The 20,366-nt window shown below is 50.6% G+C and overlaps 1 protein-coding gene across 1 annotated transcript in view; it reads left to right on the top strand.

The window, feature by feature from the left end:
* The first annotated feature begins 4,042 nt into the window (after positions 1 to 4,042).
* Positions 4,043 to 20,366, top strand: part of Asap3 (ArfGAP with SH3 domain, ankyrin repeat and PH domain 3) — a 43,892-nt gene continuing 27,568 nt past the window's right edge. Inside the window, exon 1 of the mRNA XM_051172122.1 lies at positions 4,043 to 4,306. Coding sequence (XP_051028079.1) covers positions 4,178 to 4,306 — 129 coding nt within the window. The 5' untranslated portion in view covers positions 4,043 to 4,177. The remainder of the gene's footprint in view (positions 4,307 to 20,366) is intronic.

Consider the following 20,366-nt stretch of genomic DNA (forward strand, 5'->3'; position numbering starts at 1 on the left):
TGCGCACGAAACAGGTTTCTGCTCTGCGAGTGCAGGTGCCCCTGGCCCACCCTAGTTAACACTGCAGACCACGGTGTTCCGATTTCCAGCTGTGCGGACACTAGGGGGCACCAGGGCATCGACTACGGTACTCACATTTGGGACTGTGCTCTTGTGTCTCTACCAGTTCTCTTTTAAAGGAATTCAAGAATTGAGAGTCGGAGATTGGAGATTAGGGCCAATTAGTGGCTTGAACTGGGCCCTAGAAAGTGACTGTGTTTGACTCTTGGGCGCTTTTCAATTCTTTAGGCGGGAACCCCTCCTAAAGAGGCCAGGCAATTAGGAAGCTGGGAGTTGAGTTGAGGGGGGGGGGGGCGGACAGTGTGAAGGACAGAAGACAAGTGAACCATACAGGGAGCTGATTTTGAGAGGATTTTATGAGGAAACCCTGGAAGGGTATCGGCACAAAGTGCATCTTTGCGAAATTATTTCGCTTTCATTATTATTTCATGTTCTGGGAAAACGAAAATGCCCTTCATAGGGACTACCGCTGTGTAAATGCATTGACAATCACGCCCTCTTCTTCAAAGACTTATATTTTGAAGTTAGGTGCCTGGGTGTTAGGTCTGTGCACATGTGTGCAAGTGCCTGTGGCAGACAGAAGAGGGTGTTGGATCCCCCTGGAGTTGGAATTAGAGGTGGCTGTGAGCTGTGGAGTGAAGGGACAAGCTGCACAGCAGGTAGGTGACAAGAGCAATCCCACGGCAGTCTGGTGCCCTCAGGAACTGCGTGGAGGTTGGCTCTTTTCCCCTGAGAGATTGCAGACGCAGATCTCGCTAAATCAAAAAGGTGTTGGGGTTAGGGTGTGAGAGTACACATACACAGCCCAGGTCCTCCAGGTGAGGAACCCACCCTCTTTGCCGCTGTTTCCTCCTGAGCTCGGTCCTCATGTGTCCTAGAGATCATACGTTACGGACATCCTGGAGATGATGTCCTCCAGAGCCTGTCTCCCGAAGATAGCTCACATGGCAGTAAGAGCAGCATGGAGTCTGACATCAGATGAGCCTAGATTCAAATTCTGCCCTTTCTGCTTGTGGGTCAGCTGACCTTGAGGACGTGTAAACTGGCATGCCATGACGTGGTCGTTGCACGCATGCCTGCTATGTATCAGCTGTGGGAACAATGATTAATACTGCATTCCATTGTATCGTCTACTCAATTTGATGACCTTGGGAGGGAAGGCATCTTCACTGTGAGAGAAGAGGAGAGACTGGCACCCACAGAAATGAAGCTATTTACCCAAGGCTGACAGCAAAGACAGGGTTCAACCCCAGACAGTCTGTGCCTCTGGACATGAACTTGCTCTCCTAGAAGGCCCTAACCAGAACAAAACCCTTTTCTTTTTCTAACAATTTACATGGGGGTTAGAAGAGCAAACAGTAAATGGGAGTGTGAGGTTAGACATGGTAGCACATGCTTTTATCCCAGCAGAGGCAGGCAGATCTCTTGTGAGTTGGAGATCAGCCTGGTCTATATAGTGAGTGCCAGGCTACCCATGGCTACCTAGTAAGACCTTTTCTCAGAAAGAGAGAAGGGTGGCAGGTGGGGGTGGAGGGGTGGGGAATCATCCTGGACAGCTGTCAAAGGTATAGTGCATTAAAGTTCTTGGCCAGCAAAGGGAGAGTGTCACATAAACCTGGTAAGGTGACACAAGGCTGCAATTGCACTCAGAAGGTGCCAGCATGTGGGTCAGGGGTCTGGGACTGTCCATGACTACACGTTAATTTTGAGTCTACATAAAACCCTGTCTTGGCATAAATAAACAAATAAATGAAAAGGGGGAGTTTGCTGTCAAGCCTGATGACCTGAGTTTAGTCCTTGGAACTGGGAGAGAGCCAAGTCCAGGAAGTTGTCCTCTGAGCTCATAAGTTCAGTGTCATGCATGTGTACACATGTAAGCACACACACTGTAAATTTCTTTTCTTTCTTTCTTTTTTCTTTTTGGTTTGTTTGTTTTTGAGACAGGGTGTCCTGGACTCGCTTTGTAGACCAGGCTGGCCTCGAACTCAAGGTGATCTGCCTGCCTCTGCCTCCCAAGTGCTGGGATTACAGATGTGCACCACCGTGCCCGGCAAAAATACAAATTGTCAAAGAGGCTGGAGAGATGATGGCTCTCCATCATTGTTAATGAGCACTTGTTCTTGCAGATGATTCAAGTTCAGTCTCCAGCACCTACATGTTGCCTCACAACCATCTGTAATTCCAGTGCCAGGGAACCCGCCGCTCTCTTCTGGCACCCCAAAGGAACCCTGCATTCATTCACACGGTGCCCACACATATATGCAGGCGAAACACCCACACACATTAAAAACAAAACAAACAAAAAATAAACTCAAACCAAAACATAGCACACTAAAAGTGCTGGATAAGAGAAACAAACAAACAAACAAACAACAATAACAACAACAAACCCAGCAGGAGAAAGATGATTGAGGATGTGGGATGTGGAGCCAGGGGTCGGGGGAAGGAAGCAGCAAGTGACTAGTTTTAAACAAGGTAGCCAGGATACGCCTCAGGGTAACATTTGAAACATTTGAGCTAAGCCTGGGAAAAACAAAACCCAAAATCAAATCAACAAAAACTGAGGGAGGCGAGGGGGGGGGGGGATTGAATCAGGAGGAATCTGACTGACTACAGGCCACGGAAGAGGCAGGTTTTTAGGTCCTGAGGCAGGAATGTGTCTAGTGACTTCATGAGACACTAAGGAAGTCAGTGACTAGAGCAGAGGCAGAGGACGAAGGAGAAAGAGTCAGAGGAAGGTCTGTCTCAAAACAAAGGAAAAGCAAGCAAACAGAACTAAACCAGAAAGAACCGGCACAGAGGTACAGGAAGGAAGTGAAGACGGAGAGGCTCCCAGAGGCTGGAGGGATGGAAAAGCGCCTGAAGTAGCTGCTGGGGCCACTTAAGGTCTGGTATGGGGAAGGGGCCACAGGCGACAGTTTGGGTGCTGAAGGTGGCAAGAAGATGCCCCTGAAAGGGCCCAAGGAAATGGATGAGGAAGATAAGGCTTTCAAGCAGAAGTTAAAAAAAAAAAAAAAGGATCTGGAGTCCAAAGGACGGACAGCCCACAGGCAGAATTAAGAAATCTGGCAAAGCCGGGCATGGTGGCGCACGCCTTTAATCCCAGCACTCAGGAAGCAGAGGCAGGCAGATCGCTGTGAGTTCGATGTCAGCCTAGTCTACAAAGTGAGTCTAGGATAGCCAAGGCTACACAGAGAAACCCTGTCTCAAACAAAACAAAACAAAAACAAACAAACAAAACAACAACAAAAAGAAGTCTGGCAACAAAACAAAAAATGCGAGCTTTTCTGTGTACCTGAGATGAGGATGACCCTCTCCCATTCTTATATACTGTAGGTTATGACATGAACCCAAACTCATAAATTACTTTTAAAAACCAGAGGGGCAATTGACTCAGTGGTACACAGCTGAATGATGCCGGTGATCTTATATTGCCTTTAATCTCAGCACTCAGGAGATAGAGGTAGATGATGGCTCTGAAGAGCCTACACAGTAAAGAGAAGCGAACCGCCTAGTCAGCAAGCACACGATGGGCGGAGCATCGAGCTAGGGGCGAGGCTGGACCCTGTAGGGCTGCAAGGGCGGGACCCGCAAGGCAGGCTGTGGGCGTTGAGTGCAGCCTTCAGAAGGTTGTACGTCCTGGGGGCGGGGCTAGGAAGTAAGGGCAGTGGATCGGGGGCGGGGCCTGGGAGGCTAGGCCAGGTCCCTGGAGAGTTCTTCCCAACTGTAAATCTTGATTCAGGGCAGAGAAGGGGCCGAGGCTAGGGCGTGACCAGTGAGTTAGGGGCAGGACTGAGGTGTGGCTGAAGTGTTAAGGGAGAGGGGGGTGGGGGCGTGGCCATAGAGTTAGACTAATATAGGGGGCGTGGTCAGGGAGGTTGTTGGACGGGTCGGGGGTGTGGCCGGAGAGAGAAAGGCTGGTGGATGGGGGCGTGGCAGAGAAGTTAGGGGCGGGGCGGGCGGGGCGAGCCCGGAGTCAGGGAGTTAGGAGGCCTTGACTGGGACGCTGCGGTAGTGAGGCAGGCCCAGCGCGGAGCAGCCGGCCAGTCGCGGTTAAGTGCAGCGTCCCCCCCGCGCCCCGCTCAGGCAGCCCCGGCATCTCTGCCTCGCCCCCGCCATGCCCGAGCAGCTCAGTGTCGCGGAGTTCCTGGCCGTCACCGCGGAGGACCTCAGCTCTCCAGCCGGGGCAGCTGCCTTCGCCGCCAAGATGCCCCGGTGCCGGGGGGCGGCGTTGGCAAGGGAGGAGGTAAGGGGCCGAGGCGGGAAGGGGCTCTTGTCAACTCCGGGCCTGGCTTTGACCTTTGCAGGAGTGCTTGGAGCTTCGATGGCTCTTCGCTGCGCTCCAGAAACCCGCCCGCCCCTCCTAGATCTGTGGGAACTGAGTTCATCTCAAACATCTGCGTCCTCACGGTGGAGCCGGAGAGAGAGGGACCAGAGGGACTTTGAGGGGGATCTCGGGGTCACCTCGATACAGACTCCACATGTCGGGGCACATCTCTCAGATACTTCGGGCGACTTGCCCATCATATGTGTATTTGCTCAACGGCTTACAGCTCTGTGTTTTTGTTTTTTTGGAACCCCACAAATATGCAACCCCCCCAAGTCACTCCCTTTCTGAGAAGCAGGCTCAGTCCTGAACTTAATAACCTCTCCCAGGCTGCAGGAGAGAGGAGGCCCCCTCCTCCTGGCCGCCGGTTCTGCGACTTGGCTCGACTTGTGGAATGAATGCGAATGGAAGGCGCCCAGAGCCGGGGTTCACCTTGGCTGTCGCGGGCAAGTTTACAGGCACCTCTCCCCTCCCCTCTCTCCTTTGTGTTTTCAGTCAAAGTGTCCCAGGCTCTTTCATTCGCCCTTGTAGGCTGCCCCACCCCATTCTCATGCACACTGGAGTTCATTCCTCTTCTCTGAACTAGCTGCAACTTTTCATCCGCAAGGAATATTCTGGAGCAGACACAGACAGCCTGTGGTCTGGTGCCAAAGGAGGAAAATGTAACCACAGGCCTCTTTCAGAGGATATCTTGAATTGGGGTGGCATTTTGGACCTCAATAGGCGGTGTGTGTGTGGGGGGGTCTGGCCTCCTTCCCTTCCCCATAGTGTGTACCTACTGTGTGGCAGATACAAAGCTACACAGAAACACTCAAAGCTGAGTTCTTAGGAAATCTCCCTTCCTCTTCTCTCCTGGCTGGCTGGCCCTCTGTCTCCACTCTTTCCTCCTTGGTTGAGAGGCAGAGAAGTGTACCGACTGTCAATTTCAAGTAATGCTGACCTGTGTCCAGGCCCTGGCCATGCAGTTTGCAAGATAAGTGTGGCTGGCCATGTGACCTGATTTGTAAAGTGGAGATAATTGTTTACCTCACAGAGCTGTGGGATGGTGGAAGCAATGTGTGCAAAGATGATAACATTTTTGTCTGGTTAATTGACAGATCTCTTTAGATAGTGATCTCTTGGAGCTTCATTTCTTGTGCATGTGGTAGGAATGCTTGTTTGAGACTGGCTCATTATTGTCACCCAAACTGGCTTCCTCCTGCCTAGGCCTTTCCAGAATACCTTTCCAGGTATTACAGGGGTGCACCACCACACCTGGGTCAGGAGTATACATCTTTATGAAGACTAGAAACAGCAAGGCTAGAATTGCTTGAGCAAAAACAGCAGTTTGAAGTCCACCCACAAATGTGGGCATCTTACTGGCTGCTCACAGGGAAACGCTACCCTGTAGCCTTAGTCTTGTCCTCAGGAAAGTCTCTTGACCATAGGCTCAGAGTCTCCACATTTCAGGACTCTTCAGCATCTTTAGGGATTTTACCCATCATCCTCTTCTCCAGTTGTCCATTAGTGTGTTGAACGAGAGGAAAGGGGACCGCACTGACTGTAAGTGCCTGTGCCTCTGATTGACCCTACCTGGCTGCATAAGCACCTTGTGTTGGGAGAGGAAATGGGTCTGGAAATCCAATGGGCTCAAAGAGGGGCCCAGATTTGCCCCAGACCAGATAAAACCCAGCTTTCTGCCTCCCCCTCCCCCCTTTCAGATCCATGCACTTGCAAGCTGTTTGTTTTGTTTTGTTTTTGCAGCAGAAAGGCATGAGGTCCCCAAGCACAGCTTTTCCCTTCAGCATTCCAGAGTCCCAAAAATTAAGAGTCTCACTTCTAAATTAGATGTTTCTGGAATTTTCTGGTTGATTTTGTGGTCTTGTCTCTGTATTGTACTGTGCTTACCTGTAGTTGGATACTGGGATTTTTTTTCTCTCTTCAGTACTGGGCATGACCAGCCGAAGGCCAGGCTTGAAACTGCAGTTGCTTCTCAAGTCAAGACTCTAACCGGTTTCCTGGGAGTTAACTAGGGACTCTGTCCTAGGGCTTGCAGGACTTTTTTGTCAACCCTACTGGGAAGGACCCTGGACAGGTCACAGGAATCAAGAATGTCCTGGTTGAAGGACCTGGCGAGAGAGAAATGGGCTAGAATTTCTCTCAAGTAAGGTGGAGAAACCGATACACAGGGAAGGCGGGACACTGCCTGAGCTCCCAGAGCCCTCCAGGAAGTGGGGCCAGTTGGTATTTCTCCCTCATTGTCCTAACCTCCAGCCCTGATCCCTTTCTTGAAATGCTCACGGCCTGGCTTCCCTCTAGAACTTCTCCAGACCTCATTCACTTCACCCTGAAACCGAGTCTCCCAGTCCCTCCCTGCTTAACCTCACTGGCTTGCTAAAGGTTGTTTTTCATTGTGGGTCTCCGTGCCACCCGAGGGCGTATTAACATAATCCCCACATCAGACAGTCCCTTCCTGTCCTGGACCCTCTAGAGCCTTCTTCATCCTCCGCTGACTTTCACAGGGAAAGTAAGGCAGTTCCCATGTGTGACATGGCAGGCCTGGCTTGCTGCTGGGGTTTTGTGCAGCTCTTTATGCCCCTTCTGTGCTGGACTCCAGGGGCATAATGATCCTGCCTTGAGGGTGCCTGGAGTTGTCCTGAGTGTCCAGTGAAAGGCACAGTCAGTGCTGTCAGAGGCCGAAGGAACAGGCCAGGGAGAGGGCCAGTGCATCATGGGAACTTCCTGGAGGAAGTTCTGCTTCCAGGTAGAAGACTAGGTGAGCTCAGTTTAGTGGAGAGCACAAGTGAGTGAATTCAGGGACTGGTCGGAAGAACCAGGAGACCATTTTGACCTGTGCTTTGTAAGAGGCAGTTGCTGTGGACACCGGCACACTCTCAGTGTTTATCCTCAAAGCTGACTGGTGGGGGACGGGTCAGAGTTAGGAGAATGTTTATCTAAAATGTATATCATGTCTTACACTGCATAGTTGAAATTCTGATCCTCTCTCTCTCTCTCTCTCTCTCTCTCTCTCTCTCTCTCTCTCTGTGTGTGTGTGTGTGTGTGTGTGTGTGTGTGTGTGTGTGTTTGTATTTTAGACAGGCTTTAGCCCAGGCTAGCCTGAAATTCATGATACCCCTGTCTCTGACTACTGAATGCTGGGAGTATAGGTATGTACCACCACACCCATGCCCAGTGACTTTTGGTTTTCTGAAAATACTTCTTTTCTTTCTTTTTTGAGGTAGGGTCTTGCTATATAGCTTGAGGCTGGCCTCAAATTCTGCCTCAGCCTCCTGAGTGTTTCAATTATAGATGTGTGGTACCTCATTTGACTGAGGATTTCATTTTCAAGGTTTAATTTTTTTTTTTTTCTGAGACAGGGTTTGTCTGTGTTGCCTCGGTTGTCCTGGACTTGCTTTGTAGACCAGGCTGGCCTCGAACTCACAGAGATCCACCTGCCTCTGCCTCCCAAGGGCTGGGATTAAAGGCATGCATCACCAAGCCCGGCAATGTTTAATATTCTTAAGGTAGGGATACAGTACAGCTCAGTGTCTTAGGTCCAATCCCAAGTGCCATAAGAATAAAAGCAGAGTGGCAGCATAACCAGGATCAATATCTTCACAGTTTGCATATTGATGTGTCTCTTAGTTGTAGGGTAAAAAATTATGTAGGTGGGGCGTGGCAACTCATATCTTTAATCCTAGGACTTGGGAGGCAGAGGCAAGTAGATTTCTGTGAGTTTGAGGCCAGCTAGGGAGGGCTGCATAACAGAAGAGACCTTGTCTCAATAAACAAAACAAAACATTCGATGGGATCCTGGAGGCTATAGATGATAAAACAAAACAAAACAAAAACCAAACGCACGCACACACACACACACACACACACACACACACACACACACACACACACACACACACTGCTCTCAGGGCAGTTTCTGGGGAAAGGAAGCATGTTTCAGAGAAATGGGTGCCTCTTGGAACTGGACAGCACATCCATGTGGACCCCAAGTGGCCTGGGAGTTGAGGCTGGGCAGCTGCCTTGTCCACCTTCTCTCACTCTGTCTGATGTGATGATTGCTTCTGCTCCCTTCTCATCGCATAGGCCCCAGAGTGCAGCTTCATTCCACACACACCCCCCCACGGTCATGTGACCTCACTGGTCCAGTGTCTAAAGGTAACCCAGCCAGTCTCTCATGTCCCACTTCCAAGTTCCTGGCAGCCCGTCCCAGCTGCTGGACTGATTACAGAAGCCAGCTCTCCACCCCTGGTTTCATCAACAGAGGTCACAGAGGGATAGAGGCTCAGTCAGGGTAAACATGGCCACAGTTTTACCCTGGGGGAGGAGAGAGGAAGAGGACAGGGTCCAGAGACTCCCTCATGAGTGTCCACGAAGCTTCTCTCCATTTGGTGTAGTCTGGCCTCTGGGGAGAGGCTCATAGGTCCCCGTGCCAGTGTCTCCCTGTGTAGAACAGTTACATATTAGCTCATGTGCTGTTGAGCCTTTGGAAAGCTCAGGCAGAGGTTTAAAAGATGCACTGGAATGCTGAGGGATGCTTAGCATCTTGGAGAGCCTTGATGCAAATTAGACATTTGGACTTTATGCTGGACACTAGGGATCAGAAAAGCAGTCGTGTTGTCCGAGGACAGGATGAGGCAGCCGTGCCAAGGGTCTCACAGTGGCACCGCATTTCAAGCTGTGTAGTGTGCACTGGGAAACTCATCTCTTAGCAAGAGAGACCTACCCTGTGGACAGTCTCTTCTGGAGAAGTCAGCCGAGGAACCGATGAGTAAAATCAACAGCAATTGCACATGGCAGCAGGTGGCAGGAAATTCATCCCCTTGTCCAGACCTTCCTTCAAGGGAGGCCCTGGGTCATCTCTCTTCCTGCTCTGCACTTCCCTCCGGGCTGTCTCGCTCATGGCTTCAGTCATCTCCCACCTCAACGTCACTCACTTAGCCCAGACTCTCATGTCTAGTGGTTTGCAGTGGTTTTACTTAGAACACACTCATGACTCCCCAGACTGGCCACCAGGTTCTCTTGCACAAGCTGGGAGGTTCATGCACTCTTTTTCACAAGGGCCATGAATTTTTATCTGCTGTGTATCTGCACTCTGCCCACCTCTCCTTAATTGCTCCTTTGTCCATACCTATCAGCTCTCCCCTAACATGGTGGTGACCTCCAGCTGGCCTGGCTGCTCAGCTTTATTGTATTTCCCACAGGTCCCACAGATTAAAATAAATAATATATATACATATGTGTGTGTGTGTGTGTGTGTATGTGTGTATGGTTTACAGAGTGAGTTCCAGGACAGCCAGGGCTATACAGAAATATCCTGTCTAACCACCTTCCCCCAATATATGTATATATATGTAGCTATGTGTGTGTGTGTATACATATATGTATGTATGTATATATATATATATTACATTTGATTAACATCTGATTTCTTTTTCTGTTTTTAATATATATTTATTTATTATGTATACAGTGTTCTGCCTCCATATACAACTGTAGGTCAGAAGAGGGCATCAGATCACATTACAGACGGTTGTGAGCCATCTGTACAGATGGTTGCTGGGAATTGAACTCAGGACCTTTGAAAGAGCAGGGGGCGCTCATAACCTGAGCCACCTTTCCAGCTCCCTTCTTTCTTTTTCTTTGCTTTACTTTTTCTTTTTGTTTTTTCAAGACAGGGTTTCTCCGTGTAGCCTTGGCTGTCTTGGAACTCATTCTGTAGACCAGGCTAGCCTCGAACTCACAGCGATTCGTCTGTCTCTTGCCTACCCAGTGGTGACCATCTGGTTTCTTGACAGAATAGATTTTCTCTTCCATGAGACTAGACTCTAAGCTCTGTATTATATCCCAGTGTTACTGTTTTTGGTGTGGCTAAATTAAGGATGCTATGCATCCTAAACATGCCCTCTGCTGCGAGCTACCCTCCCAGCCCCCTGTCGTAGCACTACAGTAGGCGCCTAAAAGGATTGATGGAGTAACAAATAAATAAAACATAAAAACTGAAAAAAGAATAATGGCCTGGGGTTGTTCCAGTTGGAGGGAACGGCTTCAGCAAGGGTGATGTGGCAGGAAAGAGCCTGAAGTGTGTGTGACCCTGAAAAGAGGCCGAAGGGAGAGCAGCCTTGTGTAGGGCAAATGGCAACGCGTTTGTTAGGAGAATAGACGGGGCAGGTCACGTGGAAGCTTGCAGGCAGTGGGAGGAACTTCTGTTTTGCCATAGTGCGTATGCATGCTTGTGTGTACGTGTGATTTTTCTTATTGTTGTTATAATATTCATTAGTATTATTTTGAGACAGGATCTCACTATGTAGTCCTAGTTCTCCCCAAATTCACAGAGATCTGCCTGCCTCTGCCTCCTGAGTGCAGTTTATTTTGTCTTTTTTTCCCCCCTTGAGACAGGGTTTCTCTGTGTGTAGCCCTGGCTGACATGGAACCAGCTCTGTAGACCAGGCAGGCCTTGAACTCAAAAATCTTCCTGCCTCTACTTCCTAAACTGAGATTAACGGCATGCATCACCATGACCAGCTTCTTTTGCTTTTTTGAGGTAAGGTCTTATGTAATATTAGCACTTGAGGGTCAGAGACAATAGCCTCTAATTTTGAGGCTAGCCTGTTCTATATAGCTGGTTAAGAGCCCAGCCTCAACTACAGAATAAGACCCCGTCTCAACCAAATAAGACACACAGAGAACTCTACAACAGCAAAATAGAGGCCTGGGAGATGGCTCAATAGGTCAAGTGCTAGCTGCACAAGGTGGAAGACTTGGACTTCCTAGCATGCACAGAAAAAGCTAAGCATGCCAGTGTAGCCCTGTATCCCAGGGTTGGGGAGGGAGAGGCAGGAGCGTCTCTGGGGCTGGCTGGGCAGCCAGTCTATTGAAATAGTGTGCTTCATGTTCAGTGAGAGAGCCTGACTCAAAAAATAAGGTAGAAAAGCAGGACGTGGTGGCACACCTTTAACCCCAGCACTTGGGAGGCGAAGGCAGGCAGATCTCCGAGTTCTAGGCCAGCCTGGTCTGTAGAGCTCCGAGTTGTAGGCCAGCCTGGTCTGCAGAGCTCCGAGTTCCAGGACAGGAAAAAAAATTATATGTATGTATGTATGGTGGTGAATGATTGAGCAAGACACCCAAGGTCAACTTCTGGCCTACACACATTTAAACACACACACACATATACACACGTATACACACACACACACACACACACACACACACACACACACACACACACACACACACACAGTGTATCTTACTGTAAGCCCCAGAAACCCGCCCCTGGGCTGTTCTAAACAGAATAGGAACTTGCTTGATGGGAAACTCAGTAGTTCCCAGAAGTCCCCAGAGCTGGAGAACGAGCTGAGCAGTAGGCAGATGTCAGCCAAAATGACATCACAGAGCCAGGTTGGCAGGACACTGTTCCATGCACTACTAAATGCCACGGCCCGGGGTGCTACTGTTCTTAGGACACCGTCACTGTTATTGCTTCAGCACTACAATGGGCTTTCCGTGCTCTGTTTGTCTGGTTCACACCCACAGTGAGAGTCTCTTATTAACCGAGCCTAGGCGCACGGGAGCCTAGGAAAGCAAGGACTTAGACCAAGTCCTTTGGCTTTTATGAGACATGGCCTGCTAAGACTTGTGCCATGATGTCAGATGTCCTTGGCATAGGGTTACCCAGTGTGTAGGGTGTCTAGGAGTCTGTAATTTAGTACTCCAAAATTCCCTGCCTCTGTGCATCTCATTTATATCCATCCTGGCCGTGGAAATGGACGAGGTCACCTCTGGGAGAGGAATGCAGGGTCCCCAGCCCATATCTGGGGAGTTGAAGTCTGGAGAGCTAGTGGAAGATGCTAATGAGAGAGACTTCTGCCTGGTGTGGTGGCGCACACCTTTAATCCCAGCACTTGGGAGGCAGAGGCAGGGGTATTGCTGTGAGTTCAAGGCCAGTCTGGTCTACAAAGTGAATCTAGGACAGCCAAGGCTACACAGAGAAACCTTGTCTCGGAAAACCAAAAAAGAAAGAAAAAAAGAAAAGAAAAAAGGAACTTCCAGGGAAGAAGGGAGGCATGATCTGGAGACTGCAGGACCTCAGAGCTGTGAGGTTTGCAGGCGGGAAGGGTGGTCCGCTCGCTCGCTCGCTGCCTGGGTGCCTTTGTAGCGAAAGCAGCAGGCAGCAACACCGTCGGTGGCTTCGGCACTATACAGGTCAGTGGTGAGTGTGTGAACAGGCTTGGTGTCGTTTTCTCCCGTGTGCTGGAGAGAAGAGATTTGGACAGGCTCTAGAGAGGTGAATGTGACACCTGGATCTGGGAGGCCTCCCCTTGGCCTCCCAGCTGCCTCTCTCTGGGGTAAGGGGCAGCCCCAGCCTGGTCTCAGAGTCTGTCCTCTTGGACACAGTCCAGCCTTGAGCGCTCAGTTTTCTTGGCTGAGGTCCAGCTGTGGCTGCTTCCCTGGAAAAGGTAGTGGCGGGAACAGAAACCAAAACTTTGGAAGGAAGAAACAGCCTCAAAGGCAGTTTGAGCATCTAGTTGTGTTGTTGTTTCTCTTTTGATTTTACTGTGTGTGTGTGATGTGTATGAGGGGGGTGAGGGCGGTGAGTGGGGTGGTGGGTGGGTGTGGCATAGGCCGTTATATATGTGTGAATGTGTGTGCTGGTAGATGTGTATGTGTGCATGTGGGAGGCCAGAGGGTGACCTCAGACGTCTTTGCTTGATTGCTCTTGACCTTTGTGTTTTGAGACAGGGTCTCTCACTGCTGCCTGGCCCAGTGACCTCAAGGGTTCTGCCTGCCTCTGCTTCACAGCACTGGGCTTATAAAAGTGCTGTGAGCCAGGCTGTTTCTCTGAGTGCTGAATTCAGGTCCTTGGCTCCTGCAGCAAGTATGTTATTAACTGGACTATCTCCCCAGCCCTCGGCAGGGTCTCCTGTAGCTCAGGCCAGCCTTGAACTTACTATGTAGCCAACGATGACTTTGAACTCCTGATCTTCCTGCCTTTCAACTTTCAGGTGCTGGGAATTGCAAGAATGTTCCATACAGTATGTACGGTTTGAGGGACTGAACGCAGGGCTTCTTGCATGGTAGACAAGCATTCTACCAATGAGCTACCTCTAGCCCTCAATCACATGGTTCCTAGGCAGATTAAGTCCTTTTAGAGGCCTGGTGTTTCCAGGGGGAGCACCCACCCTATCCCCCACCCCCAGCTCCAGGGGAGGCCCCAGGAATGTGCTGTCAGGTACTCCAGTCAGCAGAGGCACTTTGGCTGACCTGGTTGTAGCTCTGTTGGTTCCTCTGTGTTGCTTCTAGTCCTCACAGGAGCCTGAAGACCCTCAGATACCTTGGGCTCCACCTTGACCCTATAGAATCAGAGTCAGAGTCTCCTCGGGACAAGGCCTGAGCAGGAGCCGCCTGGGACATCTCCAGGTGCCTGAGCAGTCAGTAGGAAAATAGATCAGTAAGCTTCAAGTGCCACTAGAGGTTAGTGACCCACTAAACCATATTTACAGAACACCAGTGGGTACAAAGGCAGTTTCTGAGGTCATAGAGGTAACCAGACAAGGTCCCATCTGGTAGGGAAGGGTTCTGTCCTTGAAACCAAGACCAGCCAGTGATGCCCACAGTATCCATTTGTCTGCCTGACTCTGAAGCAAGCAATCAGGAAGTGAGCTCTAACGGACCTGGCTTTGAATTCCCTCCTCCTCCACCACCACCTCTTCCCCCTCCTCCTCCTCCTCCTCCTCCTCCTCCTCCTCCTCCTCCTCTTCCTCCTCCTCCTCCTCCTTCTTCTTCTCTCTCTCTCTCTCTCTCTCTCTCTCTCTCTCTCTCTCTCTCTCTCAGGTTTTTTGAGACAGAGTTTCTCTGTGTACCAGTCCTGGCTATCCTGGACTCGCTTTTGTAGACCAGGCTGGCCTCGAACTCACATCGATCTGCCTGCCTCTGCCTCCTGCTGAGTGCTGAGATTAAAGGCGTGCGCCACCACGCGAGGCTTGGCTTTGAATTCTCAGTGGGTGTGTGAGCCCAAATAAATAGCTTAACCTTTCAGACTCTGCTTCCCCATGCGTGAGTCAGAGAGGATGATAACTCTTAGGGGTTCGCTTGAGAGGACTGCATGTGACCGTCCATCACAGACACTTCAGTGTGTCTGTGTGAGTTTAAACTGCAGGCAGGGTGAGAGTGGTGAGAACCACGGCAGGGAAGTAACTGCAGCAGGGATGAGACTGCTGCTCTGAGCAAGTAGGCGGGAATAGTACGTGCAGTCCTGGTGCCAGGTCAGAGCAAGCTCTGCTTTAGCACAACGGGGTGCAGAACCTGTTTGTTTGTTTGTTTATTATCATCTTTGTGTTGGACTTTTTTATTTTTATTTTCTAAGACAGGGTTTCTCTGTGTAGCCCTGGCTGTCCTGGACTCACTTTGTAGACCAGGCTGGCCTCGAACTCACAGCAATCCATCTGCCTCTGCCTCCCTAGTGATGGGATTAAAGGTGTGCACCACCACCGCCCAGCTTTTGTGTTGGATTTTAAAGACAGGGTCTTCACTTGTAGCCCAAGCTGGCTTTGGACTTGCAGTGATCCCCCTGCTTCGGCCTCTCAGGTGCTGGGATTATAGGTATGCACTGCCAGGCATGGCTTGGAGCCTGCTTTTGAAGGAGACAGGATCTGCTCTCTGTTCTGCCCTTTGCTCTCCCACCCACCTGTTTCTGAATCAAACGTTTGTTAATAACCCACCCGGAGGCCCAGTCCTGGCTGCACATTATAGTCTCCTGTGGTGCCACTAGGTGGCTTTATTTAAAGTGGTTATAAGATTTACATTACAGGGCTGGAGAGATGGCTCAGAGGGTAAGAGCACCACTGGTTGCTCTTCCAAAGGTCCTGAGTTCAATTCCCAGCAACCACATGGTGGCTCACAACCATCTAAAATGTAATCTGGTGTGCATGCGTGCAAGCAGAACACTGTATACATAATAAATAAATAAATCTTTTAAAAAAAGATTTACATTACAGCCAGAAGTGGTAGCGCACGCCTTTAATCCCAGTACTCAGGAGGCAGAGGCAGGCAGATTACCATGAGTTCGAAGCCAGCCTAGTCTGCAAAGGGAGTCCAGGACAGCTAAGGCTACACAGAGAAACCCTCTCTTGGAAAAAAAAAAAAAAAATCAAAAGAAAAAAAAAAAAAAAAAAAAAAAAAAAAAAAGAAAGAAAGAAAGAAAAGAAAAGAAAAGCCAGGTGTGTATGTGTGTGTGTGTGAGTGTGTGTGTTTAGAGGCTAGAGAGATGGATCATGGTTAAGAGACTGTAATGCTCTTCCAGAGGACCTGAGTTTGGTTCCCAGCACCAAGGGTCTCCCATCTGCTGACAGCTACACTCATGTGCACATACCCACACTCAGATACACACGTAGTCTTAAAGATACTCGTTCATTCTTTCATTATTATGTATGGTACTGGGGGTTGAATGAGTACCTCACATGCTAGACTGGATGTAACACTACCATTAGGTTGTATTTTAATATATCTTAGTGGTCTTTAGTACAGTCTCAGTGTTGTACAATCATCACCACTGTTTACATCCCAAACGTCACCCCAGTAAGGAGCCCTGTACTGAGTAGCAGTAACCCCCTACCCTGGCCGCTTACCTGTTGGACATTTTTCCTAGGTGGACTCCTATAGTCTGTGGCCTTCTGTCTGTTGCTTCTTATAGTTAGCACTGCATTTTAAAGGTCTGTCCCCTTTGTCTGGCTTATCAGACAGAGCAGGCAGTGTGGGAAGTTTTTCCCACAGACTCACTTGTGTCATTTCCACGTGAGGAACCTTCCAGGCCATCAAGGGGTCAAGTAGCCTGGCAAGCGGGATTGCCAGGTAACCTACAGGATGTCCTGGCAATATCTGGGCCGTATTTCACCTCCCAAGTTGTTCATCAATTGTCCGAAATGTAAATACAGCTCAGTCTTGTGTATTTATTCTTGCTAAATCTGGACTACTCTACCAGCAGGAAGTGGCAGAGCCAGGATTTGTACCTGGGACACTGGCCCAGAGCTGAGCTTCCTGCTCGCTCTGCTGGTGATGTCTGGCTCCTTGTGCTGTCCCCAGGGTCTCTGAGGCCATAGGCCCCAGAGGTCCTGTTTTATTTATTTAGTGTAGTTGTTTTTTGTTTTGCTTTGTGTTTAGCATTGTAGGTGGTTTTCCTGGGCAGCCTGGGGATATTGTAAAGGCGGCTGTCGGACTGTCGTAGTTATTAGGAAGCCCTTCCTACGTATGGCACGCTGGAGAGGCTCAGTGCTCCCAGATACAAGCTGTTATTATCCCACTTGACCACAGGGGAAATGGAGGCTTAGAGAAGGTGGGTCACCTGCCTCACGTCACACTGCTAGAATACCGAACAGCATACTATGACATATGACAGCTGGTGTTCTTAACCCCTGCTGCCTTTTCCATGTTCCTGTGGGGCCTTGATAACAGTCATTAATTAACTCCTTTAATCGCTCATTCATCCCTGTGGTGGGTAATGCATATACAAAAGTAACGAGGGTGCGGAAAAAGATGGCTCAGTGGGTAAGAGCTTGCTGCAGAAGCATGTGAGGACCTGGGTTGGGTTGGGATCCCAGCACCCCTGTAAAAAGCTGAGTGTGGTCCTGCTGGTGCCTGTCACCCCAGCACTATAGGAAGCAGAGATGGGAGCATTGCCCAGACTTACTGGCTTGCAGCCTAGCTCCAGGTTCAGTGAGAGGCCCTGTCTCACAGGAATACAGCAGAGAGCGACAGAGGGTGGCCTCCAGTGCCCTTCCCTGGCTTCCATCTATGCGCACACATAGGTGGCACTCCCCTTCCCTCTGTTCTCAGTCTCACCCCCAAGGTCATGCGTGTGGCACACAGGGTGGTAAGGGCTCCGATAAAAGCCTGTACTGGCACTGGATGGCACTGGATGGCAAAAGACTGGGCAGCAAGGTTCTCCACAGGTGGGAGTTGGAATGACTCTCACGCTGAATCAGGAAAGATGGGTCCTTCCCGAAGGAAGGTGCAAACTGGGCGTGGTGGCGCACACCTTTAATCCCATCAGAGGCAGAGGCAGGTGGATCGCTGTGAGTTCAAGGCCAGCCTGGTCTATAAAGCAAGTCCAGGACAGCCAAGGGTACACAGAGATACCCTGTCTCAAAACAAAAAAACAAATAAACAAACAAAAAAACCAAACAAACCAGAAGAAAGACAAAGGAAGCCTCCAGGCAGAGGGAGCAGCTGAGGTGACTGGGTATATCTTGGTGTGCTCAGGAAATTGCCAAGCTCTCCATAGCTGGGGTGGGGTGGGGGGATGGGGGCTCATGATGGAGGGAGCAGGGAATGGATGTTGTCCTGGCTACCAGTCGAGGGGAGAGGGCGCCAGGCTCCAGATCTCTTCACTTTTCTGTCCAGGAGGCTGGGCTGTCTCCCTCAGCTGGGTGGAATCCAGGGCTGGCAGCCAGGGGTCGGCTGGGAATCTTCGGGAATCTTTAGTCCAGCAAAGTTCTTGCTCTCTTAGCTCATGACTGCCGAGAAATCTCCTGAGGAAAATTGCAGCCAGGAAACTTGGGGTTTGCTGAGGCCTCAATGTGGGGGAGGGCATGGCTCCTTTCCTGAGCCCCTCTTCCTCTTCGCTTCAACTACCCCTCAAGGGGCAGTGGAGGGACTGAGCTGGCTAGGCTGGCTGGCTGCCCAGGCTGGGAACCATCCACGGAGGCCCCACCTGGGGTGTATGGGGGCACACGGCAGGCCCAGGCTCCTGCCTCTCAGGAAGGAAAACAGCCAGAGTCCTGAAATAATAAATGGCAGAGCCAGCAGGAGCCTTCCCTGTCACGCCCAGTTTCTTCATTCCAGATGAGGGGCTCTGAAGTGGGAGGCCCAGGGATGGGGACGGGGAGACTGGGCAAAGCCACTGTGCTGGCCAGGCCTGGCTCCACGGCCCTACACATGAACCCCATTCTTCTCCAGCACCTTCTGACGGCTCAGCAGGACGCACAGGCCCAGGACACAGGGACACTGGGTGAAGTCACCAGTGGACTTGTGTTCCTGCAGCTGGCCAGGCTGGCACAGCCTTGCGGTGCATCATGAACTCAGCCCTGAGGCCCAAGCATCCTTTGGAATGGACTTAAGGTCTCAAGTCTGTCAGAGCTAAAATGTACAGATGAGGAAACTGAGGCACAGGAGAGGGAGATTTCCCAGGATACACAGAGCGGGAAAGCTGAAACCTAAGTACCTCACCCCCTCCAGCTTTCAGCCCAGGACACTTGGTCATGCTCTGTGAACATGTGCGCTGGAAGGCTGGTCTCTCCATACTCCTGTGTTGCTTCTGGACACATCCCCACTAGAGGAGCTGGCACTCTTTAGAAAAGATGATTGGGAAATCTAGTCGGGGGGTGGGGCGGTATGGTGACACATGCTTATAATCCCTGAACTGAAAGGCTGAGGCAGGAGGATTGCTATGAGTGAGAAGCCAGTCTGGGTTCTAGAGTAAGACTCTGTCTCAAAATAGAAAGAGAGGTGCAGGGCATGGTGGTGCATGCCTTTAATCCCAGCACTCGGGAGGCAGAGGCAGGTAGAGTGTTTTGAGTTCGAGGCCAGCCTGGTGTACAGAGAGAGTCCAGGACAGCCAAGGCTACACAGAGAAACCCTATCTCGAAAAACAAAACAAAAACAAAGAGAGAGAGAGAGAGAGAGAGAGAGAGAAGGGAAGGAGAGAAGGGGATAGGAAGAGAGGGGAGGGGAGGGGAGGGGGCTTAGAGAAAAGTAGGGTCTTTTCCTAGCAAGCATGAAGTCCTGGGTTCACTCTGGAGATAAAGGCAGGAGGATCAGAAAAGTTCAAGGTCATCCTCAAAGTACATAAGATCCTGGTTGCCCCCTCCCCCCCCCAAAAAAAAAACAAGAGATGGAAGAAGAAGGGAAAAGAAAAAGAAAGATGACAGGACCCCTACGCCTTGGGTTTGCTTCATGGTTTGCTAGGGCGAAAGCTTCCTCCAAGACCTTGAGCCTCCCTCCCTCCTTCCTCTGTGATGTGGGGTGCCTAATGACTATCTTGCAGCCTGTGACTCTGGGGAGAGCCAGGCACCACAGAGAGGCCCTGCCCCAAAGCTAGCAACCCCTTAAGTGGGGCAATAGGTGAGCTCACCACGGTGTAGGCTCCTGAGCCAGCTTGGAATCTGCGTCCTTCCTGTTGGGTAATTTACCCAGGCCAGGGCTGGCTGTACTCCTGTGACTCTGTCCTGCCCCAGGGACAAGGCCTCCCACCTGGACATTGACTGCAGCTACCCTCTGGAGCCAACCTCCCAAGACCTTGTCAAAGCACTGCCCTGTCTACACTCCCTAGGATAGTGGCTCTCAACCCTGCTGATGCTGCGACCTTGTAATACCTCGTGGTGTGATGACGTCCCCCCCAAAACCATAAAATTATTTCATTGTAACTTCGTAACTGTAATTTTGCTACTGTTACGAACTGTAGTGTAAATAGCCGATATTCAGGATGTCTGATATTTGACACTGGTGAGGCGGTCATATGACCCCAAAGGGGTTGCGACCCACAGGTTGAGAACCATTACTCTATGTACCCCACAATGTGTAGGGCAAAACCCAAGGGCTTGGTTAGAACTTGGCCCCTGGAATCTGCCTGCCTGGCTAGGTTCTAGCCCTTCTTTGGGCATACACCGTAATTTCCAGCTGGCCATGGTTTCCTCATCTATAAAACCTGGTGAAAGGACTCCGTAGGGACTCCATAGGAGATCCAGCATGGGCCTAGTGCTGGGAATAAAGCCTGGAGTGCAGTGATGGGCAAGCGCATCCACTCACTGCCATCCAGAGCACCCTCCCAGCTAGTCTTCCCTGCGCAGCAAAGGGTCAGCTCTGGGGCCTGAGTGCTCACACTCTCTCCCTGGTCTTGTGAGTGCAGACTGCTGGGAACCCCAGGCTGTTGCTCAGGTTTGCCTGTCAGGGGTGCTGACCCTCCATACAGCCATCCTCTCTTGCTTTGCTAGGC

Source organism: Acomys russatus, chromosome 29, assembly GCF_903995435.1.
Source record: "Acomys russatus chromosome 29, mAcoRus1.1, whole genome shotgun sequence".
Lineage (NCBI taxonomy): Eukaryota > Metazoa > Chordata > Mammalia > Rodentia > Muridae > Acomys > Acomys russatus.